At 43.9% G+C, this 19,602-nt stretch overlaps 8 protein-coding genes across 8 annotated transcripts; 3 read left to right on the plus strand and 5 right to left on the minus strand.

Moving 5' to 3' along the window:
• Positions 1 to 6,652: 6,652 nt before the first annotated feature.
• LOC108652582 (retinin) lies at positions 6,653 to 7,592 on the minus strand. Its single transcript, XM_018102795.3, has 2 exons — positions 7,475 to 7,592; positions 6,653 to 7,418 (listed from the first exon to the last, which is right to left on the minus strand). Exons 1-2 carry the CDS (start codon positions 7,484 to 7,486, stop codon positions 6,879 to 6,881), a joined length of 552 nt encoding a protein of 183 aa, XP_017958284.1. The 5' UTR covers positions 7,487 to 7,592; the 3' UTR covers positions 6,653 to 6,878.
• Positions 7,593 to 7,884: 292 nt separating this feature from the next.
• Positions 7,885 to 8,901, minus strand: LOC115562338 (uncharacterized). The gene has a single exon (XM_030383665.2). The coding sequence runs from the start codon at positions 8,799 to 8,801 to the stop codon at positions 8,406 to 8,408; it is 396 nt and encodes a 131-aa protein (XP_030239525.1). The 5' UTR covers positions 8,802 to 8,901; the 3' UTR covers positions 7,885 to 8,405.
• Positions 8,902 to 9,584: 683 nt separating this feature from the next.
• LOC108652492 (trimeric intracellular cation channel type 1B.2) lies at positions 9,585 to 10,476 on the minus strand. The gene is made up of 2 exons (XM_018102688.3): positions 9,930 to 10,476; positions 9,585 to 9,867 (listed from the first exon to the last, which is right to left on the minus strand). The coding sequence occupies exons 1-2, from the start codon at positions 10,469 to 10,471 to the stop codon at positions 9,585 to 9,587; spliced, it is 825 nt and encodes a 274-aa protein (XP_017958177.1). The 5' UTR covers positions 10,472 to 10,476.
• On the plus strand, positions 9,701 to 15,744 carry LOC108650390 (uncharacterized). The gene is made up of 3 exons (XM_018099505.3): positions 9,701 to 9,840; positions 14,995 to 15,111; positions 15,172 to 15,744. The coding sequence occupies exons 2-3, from the start codon at positions 15,100 to 15,102 to the stop codon at positions 15,682 to 15,684; spliced, it is 525 nt and encodes a 174-aa protein (XP_017954994.2). The 5' UTR covers positions 9,701 to 9,840; positions 14,995 to 15,099; the 3' UTR covers positions 15,685 to 15,744.
• LOC108652499 (uncharacterized) lies at positions 9,703 to 13,055 on the plus strand. Its single transcript, XM_018102697.3, has 3 exons — positions 9,703 to 9,840; positions 12,299 to 12,618; positions 12,678 to 13,055. The coding sequence occupies exons 2-3, from the start codon at positions 12,607 to 12,609 to the stop codon at positions 12,936 to 12,938; spliced, it is 273 nt and encodes a 90-aa protein (XP_017958186.1). The 5' UTR covers positions 9,703 to 9,840; positions 12,299 to 12,606; the 3' UTR covers positions 12,939 to 13,055.
• On the minus strand, positions 10,688 to 11,357 carry LOC108652495 (uncharacterized). Its single transcript, XM_018102692.3, has one exon. The coding sequence runs from the start codon at positions 11,084 to 11,086 to the stop codon at positions 10,688 to 10,690; it is 399 nt and encodes a 132-aa protein (XP_017958181.1). The 5' UTR covers positions 11,087 to 11,357.
• LOC108652496 (uncharacterized) lies at positions 13,131 to 13,842 on the plus strand. Its single transcript, XM_018102693.3, has 2 exons — positions 13,131 to 13,380; positions 13,629 to 13,842. Exons 1-2 carry the CDS (start codon positions 13,131 to 13,133, stop codon positions 13,661 to 13,663), a joined length of 285 nt encoding a protein of 94 aa, XP_017958182.1. The 3' UTR covers positions 13,664 to 13,842.
• A 784-nt stretch (positions 15,745 to 16,528) lies between the features above and the next one.
• LOC115562337 (uncharacterized) lies at positions 16,529 to 17,224 on the minus strand. Its single transcript, XM_030383664.2, has 2 exons — positions 17,048 to 17,224; positions 16,529 to 16,980 (listed from the first exon to the last, which is right to left on the minus strand). The coding sequence occupies exons 1-2, from the start codon at positions 17,126 to 17,128 to the stop codon at positions 16,597 to 16,599; spliced, it is 465 nt and encodes a 154-aa protein (XP_030239524.1). The 5' UTR covers positions 17,129 to 17,224; the 3' UTR covers positions 16,529 to 16,596.
• Positions 17,225 to 19,602: the final 2,378 nt, after the last annotated feature.

Here is a 19,602-nt window from a genome sequence, read left to right on the forward strand (position 1 = left end):
CCGGATCTGGCCCAAAAATGAATTGGAAGCAACAGCTCGTATTTACCCCAGGGCCAGGCGCAAGCAAACGCACACTCGGTTGCTCAGTCATTCAATCAAACATTATTTTCCGTTTAGCGGTTTTACCCGAAGTTCATAAAAATCATATATTGTTTATTAATATGTAGCTCTGTCTGGGAATCGCGCGCGTGCCGAACCCTGTTGTGTATGGTCAGTGATCAGTGATCAGGCATTAGTATTCCTCCTCACTCTCTTTCAATCACTAGCAGTCGGTCAGTCAGTCATTCAGTCTGACTGTGTGTGTGTGTGTGTGTGATTGACCTTGGATTGTTTAATTGCCATTTGATGTTAACGTTTCCAAGAAAGCTGTTAATATGTGTAAGCAGGCCGCTGCTCCGTGTTAATTATGCTAATCAGCACAAGCATTTCACTCTGTTTGTATACCCTGTAATCAATGAATCGATATATATAAGTGCAGTAGGTATATACATATGTATCTACTCAATCAAGTAAATGGGATCAGATGCTGCCATCTTTTTACTAGATTATCCGATCATCATTTCGTATTACAATGAAGTTTACTAAAGCTCATGATGATAATGCAATGACTTGTTTTCTGTATTACTCTATTAGTACACCCCGCTTAAGTATTAAAAGTTGTTATCTACAATATAATACCCAATCCATAACATAAACTTTAGCCATAAGTTATTTCTCTTCCAGGTCTCTCTCCATATTGTTCTCTGCATATATGTTTACAGGGTATTTCGTCGTCTCTCACCCACCTTAGGCCTCAAGTGTTTGCCAAACAGTCACCAGTTCAACAGTTCGTGTAGTTTTTATCAATCGCAAAGCTTTGACCATCGGGTTTTTTCGCCTGAGTCAGTCAAAAGTTTTTCGATTTTGGGGGCATGTTTGAAGCAGTCTGCTTTATAGTCAACGCACTTCCGATTGAGTTTTTTGGAAATTAGTTTCAATATTTGCCAAGTGAATTCCCAGTAGCCGCGGCTTGAACTTGACCTTATGCTGTGCGCACTCCGCTCTGGGCACCTTGTGCCAGCCAGCTGTAGATGTTGCTCTGTAATCGGGTTCAGGGCTTCCATTGATCTTTTAATTGCAAATCTTTAATCGAATAGCTCTTATGTTGATATATGTCAAATATTGTGGGCTTGACATTCAATTCGATGATTTTACGGGGAGTTGAAAAGGTAAAAATATATTAAATGAAATCTTTTTCGTTTCATTTGGTGTTTGGTCAACTCAAGTAAAAAATGGATCTATGTTTGCTGCTTATATAAAGGTTAATTATATACATGCATAATCGACATTGATAGATTGCTTGATACTTATCCACAAGCATATTGGGCCTTACATTTGTCTACAAAATATGGATATATGCTGCTATAAGACCTTTCCTACGTTTCTCTCAGAAGTTTAGAAATATTAGACATTTTTGTATTACTTTTTTTCGAAATATTCATAGGCTTATCAAGGTACAAAGCAAGACTAAAAGACATCCTGAGCAAGGCCTAGGTCTCTTTTATTAAAGGACATTTAACTCATCATCTAAACAACTATCAACTTCTTCCTGTTCAACTCATTTACATAAATTTTGTAGGCCTTTATATTACTCTATCATTTCTAGCTTATAGATAATTTGTCACAGTTTTGTAGCCTCTTCGAAACATCGTTAATCTGCGTTTATTTGCATACTCCTCTTTAGTGTCTTTGCTTGACTCTATCTTTTCCTCTCTCACTCTATCTCTTCCTCTCTCACTCTCTTTCTCTCTGTCATTCCCCCATTTTTTACTCGAAGGTCACTGGTTTTTGTCTGTGTGTCTCAATCGCTTCATAACCAATAGCTGAATAGCTCCCACATATATCGGCATTTTGGCATTTCTTCATGCAAAGCAGGCGCTAAAATTGGGCTCTAATTATGGGGAAGCTCTGTGTGCAGCTGCAACTGCAGCCGCAACCGCATTCACCTCCATTTGCGTATTGCAACTGTGCCACGGATTTGCCCAAAAACTAAATGGAGTTTTGGAAAATCCCGGCCAAAAGGCAATTGCAAGAGACGCCAAGCTTCAGTTAGCAATTGGCCTAGCCAATTCTCATTGCTCCGAGTCGGTCGTTAAGTCTTGGCCAGGCCTTGGGAAAACCCCGGCTCAGGTTTTGTGGCAAGCTAAGCCACACTGTTGTTTCGTCTCTCTCAGCCTCTGTTTGAGTTCGGCTTTATGTTTTTTGTTTTCTGTATCTCTCGCTGTTTGTATGGCTTACATAATCCAAGCGCCGAATGCAGTCACAGCCGGCACGCGATGCAGTCGAGCTGAGCGAATTGCTCGCACCGTGATTCATTCGATTCAAGAAATGTGTTTGGGCGCACACTGAAAGAGGGTATCTGAGTTTTTATATGAAATATGTAAGCAATTAAATAAATGCTTATACTATTGTATATGTATATATACACTAATGTAGGTATAAGTAATATAGATAGGTAGTACAGTATATAACAATGTGTGTATACAAAATAAAGGTTGATCTATGAAGTTCTATATATCTGGTAAAAATATGAATAAGCATATATCTTAAGTTTTATATAGTTTCCAGAAAAAAATCCTATTGTAAGTTAATAATAATTTTTTTTATTTACATTTTTCTTTTACCGAAAACCTATTCTATTTGTCAACATACTTTACTTAGAGTATTTCTATAATATCTAAAAGTCTTTATCAATATGAAACTCTATTAAAGAGCATCTCATATTCACTAATTCATTTCTTAATGAATTTTCATTGTTTTTGATTGAATTTTGTTTTGATTCGTTTTGCGTTTTTCGCTTTGCGCACGCAGCTGGAATTTAAATAAACTTTAAACAATTTTATTTTTTTGCGGCGTTTGTTTTGCTTTTGCGAAACTGCATGTAATAAATTAGGATTGGTTTATTATTGTATTTATTAGTTGGTTAATCGTCAAGGTCATTCACCCACATTGTGTGCCCGGCATGATTAGCAGGCGGCTTAGGCTAGGGTTTGCCTAAAACTGACTCATAGTTCGGACTCTTGGCTTGGCCCTTTCGCAATGCCCGCATGGTCTAGTAGTTTGTGAGCCCTTTCACTGGCAGTCGTGTGGCATAAGGAAACAAGTTGCAAGAGCAAGAGCCAGCAACACCTTCAATTTGTGGTGCCCCCTCGGCTGCCTCAACTCAACTTCCGGCGCCAAGAAAAATTGTTTTTCTTGCCTTTGTTTTTGATTTTTTTACGCAGTGAAAGCTCTGCTGCCGCTGGTTCACAGCTGTTAATCATTTCTGGCAGCATTTGTCTAACATTGCCTCCACAGAGATCGTTGAGATTACATAAATTATTTAAATTGAGCTTTTTTCTACACCCTGAGAATGATTGCCTGAGCTCATTGAAATTTTGGCAATTTTTTGCTTGGACTGTCAAACAGTGAATCATTAACATTTGCCCATCTCCTGGAAATCAAGAATTTCGAAATTTAAGCAGTCAAGGTTAGGCAGGGCTCCTTCTAATCTTACGGCTAATCTATCTGTCCCCAGCTCACCTCAGCCCTCTCCCTTTGCTCACTGCTGTTGCCAAATTGCTCAGTTCTGGTCGCAACTTATTAGCTTTTTGGCCACTTAGCCTAAGTGCTTTGGCCCTCTGATTGGCCTGGCCAATAGTTAGTTTAGCCTGTAAGTTCTTCATCTCTGCGCACATTTTTTCTGCTCTGCTTAACTTGTTAGATTCTGTTTTCTTTTGTGCGTCGCTGTCGCTGCTGCCTGGCTTTGTGTACACCACCAATGGGGGGACCACCCATGGCCATGGCCCTGACCATTGCCGTTGGCATCCCTAACACTATGCCAGCCCCAGACCTAGACCCAGACCCAAAGCTAAGCCGAGGCTATGGTTAAGCCGCAGTCTCTGCGATGACAGCATAACGACGCATTCAAATTCCGCTCTATTGATAAACAAACAAACCGATTACGCAGCGGTGTGCTGGCAACGATCCAGCACCACCCAGCACCATCCAACACCACCCAGCACCACCCATTCGCTGCCCGTTGTGATAATTGTGTGTGTGTAATCAGCGCAGCAGTTGGCATTGCTCTAGCTACGTCGTCGAATTCCTAGTAAATGCAATGAACTCGAATCTCTCTCAGCTTTAAGCATCTCGCATTGCGGCCTTTACGGCGCTCGCTTTAAAATGCGCGCCACCTGGCGGCCGGTAGTGGCAGCTACGTCTGAATACATTGGCATACTTTTGTATTGAGCGCTCTGGAGCATTGCATCATTGCATTCGAAACTGAAAATGACAGGCATAGATATTGGTCTGTGCGACTGCGGTTGCCTGTGTGGTTGGTGGGTGGTTGGGTGGTGCAGACAATGGCCAAACATTCAATCGATAAAGACCAATAATTGTCGTCGAGCTGCTCGCCTCGGTGATATGATGTGACCTTTGTCTGTGCCGGAACGTTTTTGTGCTCCGAAGGCGCTTTCAATTTTACATAATATCGGAGCAGCACTACAACGGGAATTGATCCCAAACACCATATAAGCGGCACTTGTCACTGGCAGAAACGGCGCATGGTTTATGTTCTTGCATTTTACAGAAATGCAAATGCGTCACTTTGAAATGCCATAAAAGATTGAGTTGCAAAAGTTATGCAGTAGACAAAAGGCGTATTCCGCATAGCCGATTAAGTCGTATGTGTGTAGATAGGTCTGCACAGTGCAGGTAGTGCTTGGAAAAAATTGGAGCCAAAATCAAGGGAAGGACCAAGATACGTTGAATGCGGGAACGGTACGGATTCTGAAAAGAGGATATGGGAAGGAAAGACACACAATCTTAGGAAGGAGTCTGGGGAGACCTACGCCTTTTTGGTTACGTTACTGCAGAAGTTCGTTTCAGATTGACCACAAATCTGCCAGAGTATTTGATATACATATGCCACTTGGGGGCACAGCAAAGCAAAGTTGAAGTTCTGAAATTGGAGTGCCAAAAATTTGATATTTCGATTACGAAAGTCTCTCCTTAGACTTTAATAAAAATGTCTATAAAAGAGTATTATGACGCCCAGCTCTCTCTCTCTCAAGTTTCCTAGGAATAACTCTTCCTTGGAAAAGCTGATATAAAGGCCTTCTTCCCACTTCTCTTCATCTTACCTACTGCATTCTCGACTGTCCCAGGACTTACTCAATCATCGCTTACTGCATTTCTGCCACTTAAAGTAACCTCGAGTTCATGCAGCTCACGGACTTTGGCACCTTAGGTCAATTGCATAATATGACCCAAAATGACCAGCGTTGCGGTCAACTCTTTGGCCAACTGTTGCCAGCCCGTTAACTTGGTTGGGGTTCACCTTTGGCCTGAGCATCGATATCAGTTGAGGAGAGTTCAAGGTTTACAATTTCATAAATTTTCATTGTCATTGTGTGGCGCTTGCATGCTCTCGCTTTTCATTCAGCTAGACGAATCCCCATCGAAATTCCAAACGCTGGCGGGCCAAACACCTGGCGGCTGCATGGCTTCTTGCTTGTTATTGTCAACTCGACGCCGGCCTACAGATATTACCACTCTGCTGCTGGGTGAAGGTACTGTCTGCTGTCGGGTCGAGTCGAGTCGAGTCGAAGGTTCATCAGCTTCTCGGATTATTTGTGTGGCACCGGTGACGTCACCTCAACACCTAAATCAACTGTGAAACGTAGCGCAAAATTTAATTGACATTTGCATTGATTTTAACGAGAACTAATCCGCCAGTCTGTCAGGCACATGGAACACCAGCTACCCCACCCAAAAAAGAGATGCAGACATCGATGCGGATTCGCAGACGTGGGCTTGTTTATTCGCATGTCAAATCAGTTCGCATAGAGCGTGGACAGAGTGTGTGGATAGAGATAGCTCCAGGCCATGGGCTCAACTTTATGGGCGTGTACATAGGCAGCGGCTGGGCTCAGCGGAGTCAGTGGGGCCACGACGAGGCTGTGCACTGAACTGTGTGGTGCCAGCAACGTGGTGGTGCGACGCGGCACAGTGTGGTGCACCACAGTGGTGCTCTGATGGGACACAGCGGTCAGCACATGCTCCACGAGCTCAGCCCACTTGAGCAGTCCATGTGGTGCCAAGTGCAGCTCAGCTTGAGTGGAGCTCCACAGAGTCAAGAGAAGTGTGAAAATCTGAAAGGCAAAAAGCGGAAAAGTGGAAAACTTGAGAACTCTTATAATGAAGTAAAATGATGTAGAATGATGTCGAATGATGTATGTATGTACGTATTTGTTCCTTAGATGTATAATCTAACATTGATTTGCAATGCATTTAAAGCTATTCATCTTAACCAGGCGAAGATCAAGTTGCTTGGCCAAATCAGCTCAAGATTTCTAAGTTTCTATAAAATCGATAAATTTCGATAATCAATTTGCTGTTAAGGCATTATACTAACACCTATACAATGCCTGTTTGCCTGCATGAGCTTTCCCCCGTCAGCAAACAGGGAATTCACGAGTCGTTTCCATTTCAGTTGAGGCCCGCCTTCTTGCTCATTAAGGGCCCGCCAATGGACAACAATGGAGGCAGCCGTCTGCTGATGTTTATTGAATTGCTGTGGGCAGTCGGAAAGGCAGGCAGACGGAGCTATCAAAGGAACCAGCGCAGCAGATTGCAAATGCGAATTCTTTATTCCAAACAAATAGTGAATAGATGTAAGAGTAGAGAGACAGATAGACAGAAAGAGCATTGAAAATGGCAGGTAAAGTGTCAGAGGCAGAGAAAATAGATAGCAAGAGATAGATAGACGTGTTAGCTAGAAGAAGAAGCAGAATTTTGTCGTTGTTTTCTCTTTGGTTTCATCTTGTTGCTCGTTTAGTTGGCTTTTTTCGTGATCTCTACTGCTGGATCAGCACCACGCGCGGATCGGCGGAGATGGTCCAGATCAAGGGCTGCTGCTGACGCACCAGCTGGGTGGTGCGCACCGCTGGTCCCACAATGGGCGTGACGAGGCGGCGATGATCGTGCACCACCGTCTGACTCTGATGCGACACCGCTGTGGGCACATGCTCCACCAGCTCACCCAGCTTGGCCACCGTGGGCTCCTGTATGGTCAGCACGCTGCGCAGGCCCGACCGAGCGGAGACAATCAGTGGCAGTGGCACGGAGACGGGCACCGCAGTGACCAGGCGAGCGTCGGCGGCTTCGGCTATGGCATTGCTGGCGGACGCTTCAGCTGGCGCTTGCTCCGGCTCCGGCTCAGCCGAGGAGGCGCTGCTCTCGTTGACCAACTCGGCAGACTCTTCGCTAATGGCCAGCGGCAGAGCCGGCGACGAGGATTTGCTGCTGCTCAGAGCCACCAGATTGGCGGGCCATTCCAGTGTAGCAGCCCCAGCGGCAGACAGGCAAATGGCCGCAAAGGCGAAAAGGCTCAGGCGCTGCCAGGTGATCAGAGAGTGAGAGAAGTACTAGACTGGTCAATAGACTGACTCACCAGCTTGAACATGATCTGAGAATCTCGATAGGAAACTAGATGAAGGCAGCTAATTGACTGATGCTGCAACCAGAACTTGGTCCAGCTTTTATAGCAGACGTTGCGCCTCACTGAAGCGAGAACATAACTAGATCGATGATTTTGGGGGGTGTATATCAAACGGGTATGCCCGGCCAAGCAGCTGCTTTGAAATTCTTAGAAGATCGAGGAATCTATCCCATCTTTAACATTTGTACATCACTCCATTCTGACTCTTCTACTCCCTCAAGCCTAAACTATTTACCTATATACCCTTAATATACCCATTATTATAGCAACACGATTTCCAACGTAAAACCAGAAACATTTATTTTTTATATTTTTGAAATTTGATATAATACATTGAATACATTGAATACTCTTAAATGAAATTCTCCGGGATGGGTATGTCGCACTTGTGCTTCTCCACCGTCCCAACGTGAAACCATAAACATTTATTGTGTGATATCTTGAACAATACGATAGTGCGAGAGGGCGAATCATAGGCTAGGAGCAAGTCTGATTAGTGTGCTTTGAAGAACTCAGCTAATAAAAGTATGACGTAGAACTAGACACATTTACAGTTTGATATCCTGAACGAATGAAGAAAGGACCGAAAGGAAAAAACCCATAGGTGTCTTGTAAATACTTTGGCTGCGTAGAGTCGATTCTGCGGCATGGATCTGCGGCATGTCGCACTTGTGTGTCTCCTCCATCCAAACGTAGAGGTGTGTAGTGTACAGTAAACATTCGCTGAACGAGAACAGATCTTCTGGGATGGGTATGTCGCACTTGTGCTTCTCCACCATCCAAAAGTAAAACCAGAAACATCTAAGTATTTGATATCTTGAAAGTTAAGAGCAAGAGGCAACGCGTGATGAAGAGGGGCAGGGCAAGTCCGATTAGTGTACGGTTAGAGCAGATTCTCTGGCAGGGGTATGTCGCACTTGTGCTTCTCCCCCAGCCAGAAGTGCTCCAGATAGCTGATGGGATCCTTGGGCTGATCACGGGCCAGAGCCACCATGCCCTCCATCATGATGGGCACCACCTCGCGGTCCAGGTATGCGCGTAGCTCGTCGTTAGAGCGATAGTACTCAGGCTTTTCGCATGCGGGCTCCGCCTCGCCTTTCTTGGGCTTTGGTGGTTTCTTAATCGATTCGCATTTGACGACTTGCGGTGGTTTTTCTACGGGCGCTGGCTTCGGTGGCGGCGGCAAATCCTTCTTGCAGCACATAACCCAATTCTTTTTGCTGGATTTCTTCTTCTTCTTGACCACGACATCATCACAGTTTTCATCTGCTTCAGCCATTTTGTGGAAAATTCAATTATTTTCCAGTGATCGAAAATACAAAAAGTGTTTGGAAAAATGATGAAAAATTTTGTTGTTTACTTTACTGTGTTGTTTCTATATATGAACTAAAATGTCTAAGGTCTACGCTGAGTCGGTAAATATGACACAGAGCTCAGAAATGCTATGCTAACTTGATGTAGCTGTTGCAAATATCAAAATCAACTCGGAATATATCCATAAAAATAAAGTAAAATATATTTATTTATTTAAGCATTTTTTGTGGGGTATACTATACTATATTAAAGTCTAAGTACTATAGCTTCCTTAAAAATAAAATTAAATATTTTAAATATTTTTTATTTAGAGAAACCCCATCAATTCAGAGCCCCATCCCTGCACATACCCTGTAAAAAGTTGCAAGCATGAAATGCAAAAGTTTATCTTAATTAAATTGAATTTATTGAAACACAATTCTCGTTGTATTGTTACAAACAATCCGAACGCACACACCTACACATACACATACACATACAGAGATCTGGGAGTATTCGGCATGAAAACCCGTTCAACACACCCGCCATGCCTGCGGCCGACTCCTGCTCGGTCGGACTTAAGCCGCTTAGCGCTAGATGGCGCCACGTGTGGCAACTTATGCAATCGGAGCCGTCGCCGGGGCTACGCAAATGAAGCGCAGCATCTGCCACTCGAATGCGCACCGTGCCAGCACTCGAATGGCTAGCCATATATACGTACATATCAGGTAAACGATATATGATATACAAATGTGATCCACATGCAGGCTCAATCAAGTTTTGAAAACGATGTGCGCGGTGCCAGCGCAATTTTTCGTTTGAAAAACTTGTTTAAGTCCGCATTGAGGCCGCCGAAGAGCGCGTAGCACAAGCGATTCTCCAGCTGCCAGATGAAGTGGTCCATCCGATGGAATACCGCAAGTATCCGGAAGATCGTCAGAGCGAGCAGCACGCACAGCTGCAGCTGACACCGCCTCAGGCCGAGCAGCAGGCGACTGTGGTTCAGCTGCACCAGGTAGAGCCAGGTAACGAGCAGCGCCAGCTTGGAGTTGCTGCGTAGTGGTCATCAATGCAGTGGGATTGGGTTCAAGCGGGATGGCGTGCTCAGACTCACGTGCTCAGCTTCACATAGGCGACATTCTGCAGCTGGCATCGATTGATGAGCAGCGCTGCGACGGGCTTCAGGAACTCGGCTCCGCTGCCTATTACAGTGCCAATTATCAGAATGGGCAACGTGGCGCTTCGTCCATAGATCTTGGTGGCCAGCTGCACGCCCCGCTCGATGTGCAGCACCTGGTTGAGCGCCGTGACCGGTGCGACCAGGCAGCGGCAGGCCGCCGAGCGGCCCACGGCATAGGCCACATCGAACGGGCTGTAGAAGACGATGTACCAGGCGGCTGTGCACAGCGCCACATCCTGGGCGTTGTTCAGTGGCTCCAGCGGCAGACTGCCCAGCAGGAGGCTGACCAGGATGTCGCCCGCATAGCTCAGCAGTATGTGCGTCAGCCAGAGCGTGAAGGGTCGCATCTTCTGGCTGCGGCGTCCGGCCGAGGTCTTCCACAGCTCGTCGCGCAGCTGAACGGCGATGAATGCGTGGTGCAGGCCGCGAAAGACGATGTGGTTCGATAGTTGCTTGAGCAGCTGCTGCCAGTGCATCGTTGGCGTCGCATGCAGAGCCGGCTGCTGAGATCCGTTGCCACTCCTGCCTCCTGCCTCCTGCCTCCTTTCTGTCTTCCTTCGCGCTTCAGTGTTCGCGACGTTCGTTCGGATCGCAGTCGTTGTAGAAACTTTGAAAGCTCACTTGAATTTCGAGACGGTTTTCAAATTGTTTGCTTAATTAAAAAAAATTTCTTGAAATGTGTAAAACACGAACTAAACTAACTGAAGCTGCGTGTGTGCGTGTGTGTGTGCGAGTGGGTGGGACTGAGCCCGCAGCGAGGCGTAGCTTATGTTGCGCACGGGCTTGATGCGGGGCAGCGTCTGATGCACCACCGGATGGGCGGCGTAGGTGAGATGCGCCGGTGTGTGGTGCACTTCCGGAACCTCCAACCCTTTGTTGACCTTTGCATTGACAATGCGCACAGTGGGCGTGGCCAGGATTAGCTGCGGCTGCGGCGCTGTCGACAGCCGCACAAAGCTTTGATGGGAGATGGCGCTGCCCGCCGCCTGCCCAGCCTTTGGCGTGTGCACAATGGTCGCTGCCCAGCTGGACGCGAACATAGCCGAAACGAGGAGGATTAGCAGCAGCTGTCCCACTGCGGCGATATACATGCTGAATAACCGTTGTCAGTGGAGCAAATAAAGCCAAACGAGCTGCGCCCCGAGCGTTTTTATAGCTAATCGCTACGAGAGACTCTTGAACAGCTGCTGCTAAGGTCGACGGCAGCCGAACCCTTCCACGCGCTTAATTAATTAATCAAAGTAGCCAGAAAGCAAAGAAAGAAATCAAATAAAAAAGTGCGTCAATTGAAACGCACTTAAAGCTTCAATTACGCGCCTGGGGCTAATTGTTAAAGGTGGCGAACGCAGCTAATTGAAGGCGAAGAGATGGAGGTGGAGAGGGGGCGAGAGACAGAGAGAGAGAGGGGAATGAGAGAGACGAAAAGCAACTGCTTATAAAGCAAAGTAACAAAGTTACAAATTTTATGTGATGTATGCCTGTCAAATACACTGTAATTAGTTAGACTTTTGAGAGGCTATATATGCTGGCAAATGGGAATATTTCCACAAATTTTATAGAGTTGCCCAAGAAAATGTTTTGTATCAAGAGATACTTTCAGAAGTTGTTCTAGCATAATATTAGTTTTTGGTAAATAATAGATACCCCACATAATAAATTTAATGTGGTCCGAATATATGTTGTGATTTGCTTGAAGAGTAAAAGTGTTCATAGTTTAATGTGTTCTCATATTATTTCCTAGGAATATATAACTACAAGAAATATATATATTTATGTACAGCAAATGAAAAAGGGAAATAAATATGAAATACATTTTAATGAAATGATAAAATAATAAATAAATATAAATAAAATAAAAAAGAATTTATATATATGGATATACATATATATGATGTATAAAATAATAAACAAATATCGATAAAATAAGATAATAAATTTCTATATGTACATACATACATATATAGATATACCCTTAAGGTAGATATATTCATAAGAATCGCTACTACTTATATGCCCATATTCAGGCCCTTTACAGGGTATCTAAAAGCAATAGATTTCAGCTACAAGCTGCCGCCGCCGAGGGGCGACCAACCTTCAGCGGGTTGCGCATGCGTTGCCATAGCCAGACTTAGCTGACTCGCACCACTCGCAGCACCACTGACACCACTCACTGTTGTTGTTGTTGTTAGTAATTGTTGTTATTGTTATTACTACAATATTTGCGGCATTCGCTCGTATTTATTTATACACTTCTTTTCGTTTTTTCTTCGTTTTTTGTGTGTGTTTTATTGCTTTACGTAAAGCGTCCAAGTTGAGACACTCCCACAATTGCAAGAGAAACCAGCACCAGCACAGAGCAGAGTCAGAGGCGTCGCCCCCGTAGCTACACCCTCGACTGCCCCGCTTGGCACTACGAGCGGTACGCCACTGGTTTGGGCCAGCAATTGCTCGACTGTGATTTCATGGCACAGCAATTCACACTGCCATTCAGTTTAGCTTAGCCACTCGCTTCGTTTTCGTGTTTATTGAGGCTGCCAAGCAGCGGAAAAATAAATCTAGAGCCGCCACCGCCATCGCCCCCGCCCCCAACTCAAGCGCTTAGACAAAGATAATGCGGCTATTGGTGAGTTTATGATCTAAAGACTATGTGGCATCTATATTTATACTTGAATCGTCTTGCAGCTGCTGCTGGGACTGTTGGGACTCTTGGCTCTGGCCTTGGCCAGGCCCAAGCAGATGCTGCTGATCGATTCGGCGCCGTCGGTCGTCTCGTACCAGGGCTCCTCGCAGACGCACACCCGCTTTGTCATTGCGCCGATGGGCCGTGCTCTGGGCTATGTGGAGCCCACGAATGTGAATCGCACCTTTCATACGAACTCCAGCTCGACCAGCCTCTCAGCTGGCCATGAAGTACTCCAAATTCGACCCGTCTATGTGCCCTGAGAATCTTTGTAGTCGCATGTCATTGAGCTAGGCTGTGTGTTATACGTATACGTGCATCAGTATTGTAAGGGGTACGAACATACTCGGAAATATACGAAAATACCCAAAATTTTATATATATCCCATTCTTAAAAGATTTTTTAATTCTTGTAAAAAAAAAACCCCCCAAACGGCCATAAATAAGTATAGATCATGTCGCTAGCTCGTCGTTATTCCCGACTGCCGGCGCCTGGGGCGATGCTGAAGCTGGTGCAGGCCTCGGAGACGGCCCTGGAGGAGTCCGCCCTGGATTTCTATGAGAAGAACAATTTGACATGGCGCGCGCAGTTCACGAATCCCTCCCTGGCCCGGCTCGGCATCGGCACCGAGTTCCTGCCGGCGAAGAGCAAGCGGCAGAAGTCGTCGACGAACGGCGACACTGAATCGGAGAATCAGCAGAACGGTAATAGAACCTATCGCATCTATAATGTTTCTGAATTTCTGGACTATTTGCCGGAAATCGATTCGGACTACGAGAACTTTGTGCCGATCTCCACACTCACGCCCAATTCAAATTTCTGACTTGTACAATAATCCAGCAATGCAAAAGCATTCCATCTAATAGCAAACCCAAACCAAACAAATTTTCTTCTTGTCTGCTCACGACTCCCGTATCTGATCTGTTCTTCTCTTCCTACTCCTCAATCGCAGGATGGTCGTGTCTGCTCAATCGCTGTCGCATCTGAAATGCTGTCGGCCAGCGACTGACCCGTCCCAACGGATACCGCCGCACTTTTATATACATACTATGTAATCGCTCAACGCTCGCTGTCTCTCTCTCTCTCTCTCTCTGTCTCCCTCTGCCTTTCTGTGTTTGTCTCTTTCGCTTCCACTGCTTTGTGAAATAAATGTGCATTTCATCTTATATTCACAATCTGTTCGACCTTCGCTCGGCGGCGGCGTCAGAGCCCTAGACTTGGTTGGCTTTAAGACAGCGCTTTGAGCCTTCACGAAGGTTGATCTGTGTGGGTGTACCTGTGTGCCTGTGTGTGTGTGTCAAGCGTAGCTTTGACTGATTAAAGTAGGCTTTTTGTCTTGTACTTGAATGATTGATATCGTGACACGGGCACGCACGAAATGCTGTTCTCTAATTCAAATTCGTTTCGTATGCCAAGCGTGCTGAGCTTTAGCTTCTAGTTGTGATAAATTGACCCTATGCAGATGGCAAGAGTTATAAAAATACTACTACTCGAGTGTCTGCTGATAGATTAAGTCTGCTACAGCTGTGACTGATTGAAGTCGGTTTTGCTTAGGCACTCGAATGATTGGTAGAATTTAGGAGAACTTCAAGAGCTTCTTTGGGTTTCGTGTCAACATTTATTAAGCTCTAGAGAGCTTTAGCGATTGCAACTGCTATTTTAAGATAATATATTATCTTTTATTTTTAGCTAATGATATTTTAAAACTCTAACTGTAAAATATGAACAACTTTGATTGAAATAGGATTTTATCCATTGATTGATGACTGGATGATTGATGATACAATACACTTTCCTATTATTACCTATGATTGATGGTAAAATATACGTTATTTATATCCCATTTGTTCCACATTGCAATAGTTGATTGCAGAATAACTCAAAGCTGAGTTCAGGGTTTCAGATATCAGACATTTTACCAACTAAGGTATTCTAACAATTGAGATTCAATAATATCATACAATCATTACTCAATATGTTGAATATATTAGAAAATATATATTTATTAAAATCTATTAGTATTGTTCACTCTAGGAAATAATCTTTTAATGTTCCCACATCAATCACTGACTTGCCTACAAAGCGCAACTTCAGCTCTGTTTGCTGCCAGGAGATCCCTTCCGCCCGCTTAATCCAGCAATGCCCCAGTTCAAGTTCAATGCTGACCCCGCAAAAAGAAAATAAAATAAAATAAAAAACTATGAAATAATAAAATGATAAGCAATTTGCTCGAAACAAGTTTGCAAATTTGCTTTGCGTTTGCTTTGGTCTGTGTTTGTGTTTGTGTTTGACTCGGGTTTGTTTGCGTTTGCTTGAAGGACACTTGGGCAAACACTTTGACGATATAAAAGTCCGGAGCAGCTGCCTCAACAGCAACAGTCTCTCGTCAGCTGCAATCCAACTAAAAACCCAACTCTAAAAAAATGTTCCGTTTCGTAAGTTGCTAAGGGGAGTAAGGATCCTGGATTTCGCCTAATCCTGTTTCAACATTATAGATCGCTATCTGTGCCCTGGCCACCATTGCCGCTGCCGCACCTGGCTTCGTGGAGCAGCATCATGTGGTGGCAGCACCCGTCGTTGCCAAGGTAGGCGCAGTGGTGCACAGCGCACCCGTGGCTACGTCCCACCAGAGCTTCACGCAGTTCCACAACCAGGCGGTCATCACGCCCGTGATCAAGCAGGTGGCTCCAGTGGTGCCCGTCGTCAAGCAGGTGGCTCCAGTGGTGCCCGTCGTCAAGCAGGTGGCTCCTGTGGTGCCCGTCGTCAGCCATGTGGCTCCCGTGGTGCCCGTCGTCAAGCACGTGGCTCCAGTCGTCCAGCACCAGACCTATGTGGCGCCCGTGTCCGTTGTGAAGACTTTGCCCCACGCTGTCTCCCACCAGAGCCACACCCAGATCCACCAGAAGTCCATCATCACCCCGGTGGTTGCACCCGTGCTCAAGACCATTGCCACGCCCGTGGTCAAGCATGTTGCCGTCGCTCCCGTCGCCCACGTCTACCATCACTAAGAATGTTTTCTGCTTGACTTGTTGATTATTTGAAATAAATTGGGAGTGTTAAATGAAGCTACGAATTTCTTATTTTATTTCACAATTACTGTATAAACATATACATATTTCTATATTTAAACAAATTTTAATTTAATATATACATTGAGCTTTTAAACGAACAAGGCAATGAAATATCAGGCATCAGTGGATTTATTGAGGCTTTATGTTAGCTAACATAGATGTTTATGTTATCTAACATGATTGCTTGTGTATATGAATGGATCAATACATAGAATGAAACTTACATATATAGATTTATATATACATACATATATCAACAATGTTTGTATGCCTTTCAATAATTTTTCTCATTTAATTTATATTTATTTATTATGTAGAAATTCTCTTCTATTAGAATGTATTTCCTGCACGGAAAATCTTTACAATTTATTCTATTATACTCTACGCCATTGAATTGAATTCCCATGAAAAATATGTTATGCTACTTTTGGTTCACAACATTTCATGTTATGCATTTCAGTTTATTCTGTTCACAGAATATACTAATTATTTTAAACAAAAGAAAAAGGTCTTGGCTATGTTTAGAAATGTCTGTTGGGCATGCCATAGAAACAGATTCCTAGTATTAATAGATAAATGACTGATGAGTGAAGAGTCTAAGAGTTCATTATTATTCCAATTGAATACCCAATCAGTCCAATTAGAGATAAGCTGAAGGCTATCAAATTTCTGCATCGATTTATATACAAAATTATAATTCCATTTTAATTCCAAAATATAAAAATCTGACTGCTTCTCCTGATCACATCCCTAGCTAACAGGATATTATAAATATTTCGAGTTTTAGTTTAAAAATTCAGTTTTATTTTGTTCATTTTGCACATAGATCGCTACAAGGAGCATTAGGGCCTATTTGTGGAGGGCAGTGTAGGCAACTGGAGCGCTGACGACGGTCTTGACCAGAGGAGCCGAGTGCACCACGGGAACAGAGTGCAGCAGGGGGGCAGCGTGCACGACTGGAGCAGCGGCGTAGGTGCTGACAACGGGAGCGGCATGGACGACGGGAACAGAGTGAACCAATGGAGCGGCATGGACAACTGGAGCAGCGTGCAAGGTCTGGACAACGGGCACCTTGCGCACCAGATTCACATTGCTCTGGTGGGTGATGGCCGAGGAGGCGCTGGTGTCCACATAGGCGGTCTTGGTCAGCACAGCGGGCTGCACAATGGAGTGGGTGGCGGCCAACAGACCAGGAGCAGCTGAAGCCACAGCAACACAGGCAAACAAGGCGATCTGCAAAGAGTAGACGAGCATTTATACCCCTATCCACTCACACACTCAACTCAACTGAGAAACTTACGAGCTTGAACATTTTGGAGTTTGGTTGGGTTTGGTTTGGTTGGAGTTGTGAGTCGATTGCAACTGCTGATGTTTGGGGCATTGAACGAGCGCTTTTATACGAAGCTGGACTGTAGTTATTTTCGTTGATTACCTTTTTTTTCTTGTTTTATTATTTTACTTTTGACTATTTATGGTTATTTCAATTCTGGTTGGGCTTGAACTTGAGCCGTCAACCGGTTTGGCTAAGAGAGCAGCTTCTAAGCCTCGATAAATATCCAATGGGAAGTTCATTAACTGACCTAGGTCTGGCCATTGTAAACCGCTTTAAGTGTGTGTGCCTGTGTGTGTGTATGGTGTGGGTGTATGTGTGTGTAATAGGAAGCTAAGTACTTGCTTATTGTGCCATAAGTCTCGCTGCTGCTGCTGCTGCTGTTGCTGACAATTGAATCAGCTTCAATGGGAGCTCTAATTGGCTTTAGCTTTGCTCTGCGCTTACGCAAATTGTTAAGAAGTTGTGTGTGTGTGGGTGAGTGGGTGTGTGGGTATGGTTTATCCTGCGGTTGACTTAATCTTAAGTGCATCTGCTGGCATTTCGCTTTTATCTTCAGCATCAATGCCATCTTCATTGGCATTTGCGTCGACCTAATTGAGTTGCAATCATTCTCTTACACATTGACAACTTGCATTTCATTTCATCATGCGTGGGCGTGTTCCCTATATGTGAGTGTGTGTGAGTGTGAGCGCGTCTTCTTGACTAAGTCTTGTGTGTGGTCCCATCAATTGAGTTATGTGTCTCGCTTGTGACGTTACGTCCTCTAATCGATACGAATTGGAACTGCCAGAAGTCGCGCCTCTTGCGAAACTCACTCGACGTCATGAGAGAGACAGAAATTGAAAGAATTTGATATGTTTCATAAGAGAGCATTAAACGATTTCATAGGTGGCCGCATAACAGCACAAGGCTCGTATGAGAGCTACGCAATCGCCAAAGACATCCCAAAAAGAGTTCAATGAAAGTGTCTTAAGTGTCGCAATTAGAGCGAGCAGGTGAAAGACGAGCTCTGCTCTTAATAGAACAACAATTTATATAACCTAATGGAATCCCTAGAGCACTTTACAGAAAGACAAGCGATAAAAAACTGTTATGCAAAAATGAAAAAGTTAATTGTTTCGCCCAGAGCGTTCTGTGAATAGAACAAATATCAGAATTCAGAATTCAGCCAGAGAGGTTGACATAGGACATATGGAAGTCAATAGCATCTCAATTAGGGAAACATCTAAGATTTGTATTCAACCAAACATCTCCCATGTGTGGAAACCACAACAAAAGAAGCCTTGTCGACCTTAATAGACAATTTGTCTAATCGATAGAATCATTACGACAACCGTACAGCATATTTCCGGGCTTCATTTATAAAGTTTAATTGGCATGGCAGAAGGTCAATCTCATTTTTATAGGCTTCTAATCAATTATATTTTTGTGAGATGTCATTTACCTTTACGAAATCCCCGAAACGTGCGAAACTTATTTCTTAGAGTTCAATTTGTTATTATCAATAGAAATGTCAAGAATAAGATATGCGATACAAACTGAAACTGTTATACAAAAGTTAACTTAGTCTTTATTTAGTCTACATCTAAGTATAACACTTCTTGGGAACTGTTATACATTACTCAAATGAATATAAATCCTTCACATAGCTAAGATTTTTTGGTAAATCCGTTTTTATTAGCAACAGATGCTTTCTTAGTATAACAGTAAGTATAACATTAAAGTGAAGATCCTCGCTTAATATCAATAACATAATTTCCAAGTATATACGAGTTTTTGGTTAGGCTACATCTAGCTTAGCGATTTCAGCTTGTCACGGACATTAGCCTCGTTTCTGCTTTCAAATCTTGAACTTGATTCAATTTTGTTGTTGACCCAGTTTCACAGTTGATATCCAGAACACGACTGCAAGACATGCCTTGCCCTTATTCACGCATTTATGATGAGGGGCGACGGTGGCACGCCGCGAGACAATAAGAAATAAATTATACACATTGCAATTGGAGCTGCAACATTCAAATTAAAGAAAAATTGCAACATCGACAGACGCGTAATCGTGGTCGACGCAAAGATCCAGTTGATGTTGATTGTTGTCTCTGTGATTCATGGCCAAAAGCCAGAGCCACATATGCTGCGGCTGCTGTTGTTGCTGCTGTTGTTGTTATTGTAGATAGCCATAAAAATACAGCCAAGTGCAGCTGCCGCTGTTAAGTGCCCACTTAAGAGGCTCCGGCTCAGGCCCTATGTCAAGGTTAAACCACGGACGACAAGCCCCACGCGTACTTAGCCCACAATTGTTTTTGTTTATAATTTATTTATTTTTTTTGACAAGATCTTTGAATATTTTTTGTCTTATTTTAATTTTATTTTTATGTTATTGTAATGTCGCGCCGCACGCCGTGACAGTTACACGTACTTAAGATAAATATCGTCAAAAATTCATTTAACAAAATGAAATACGCAGCCAAAGTTTACAAGACTCGTCGTGCTCCGCTCTTCACTCCCCGCCCCTTTTGCATTTG

The sequence above is a fragment of the Drosophila navojoa genome, chromosome 4 (assembly GCF_054131105.1).
Source record: "Drosophila navojoa isolate 15081-1374.11 chromosome 4, UAZ_NAV_1.0, whole genome shotgun sequence".
In the NCBI taxonomy this organism is placed as follows: Eukaryota; Metazoa; Arthropoda; class Insecta; order Diptera; family Drosophilidae; genus Drosophila; species Drosophila navojoa.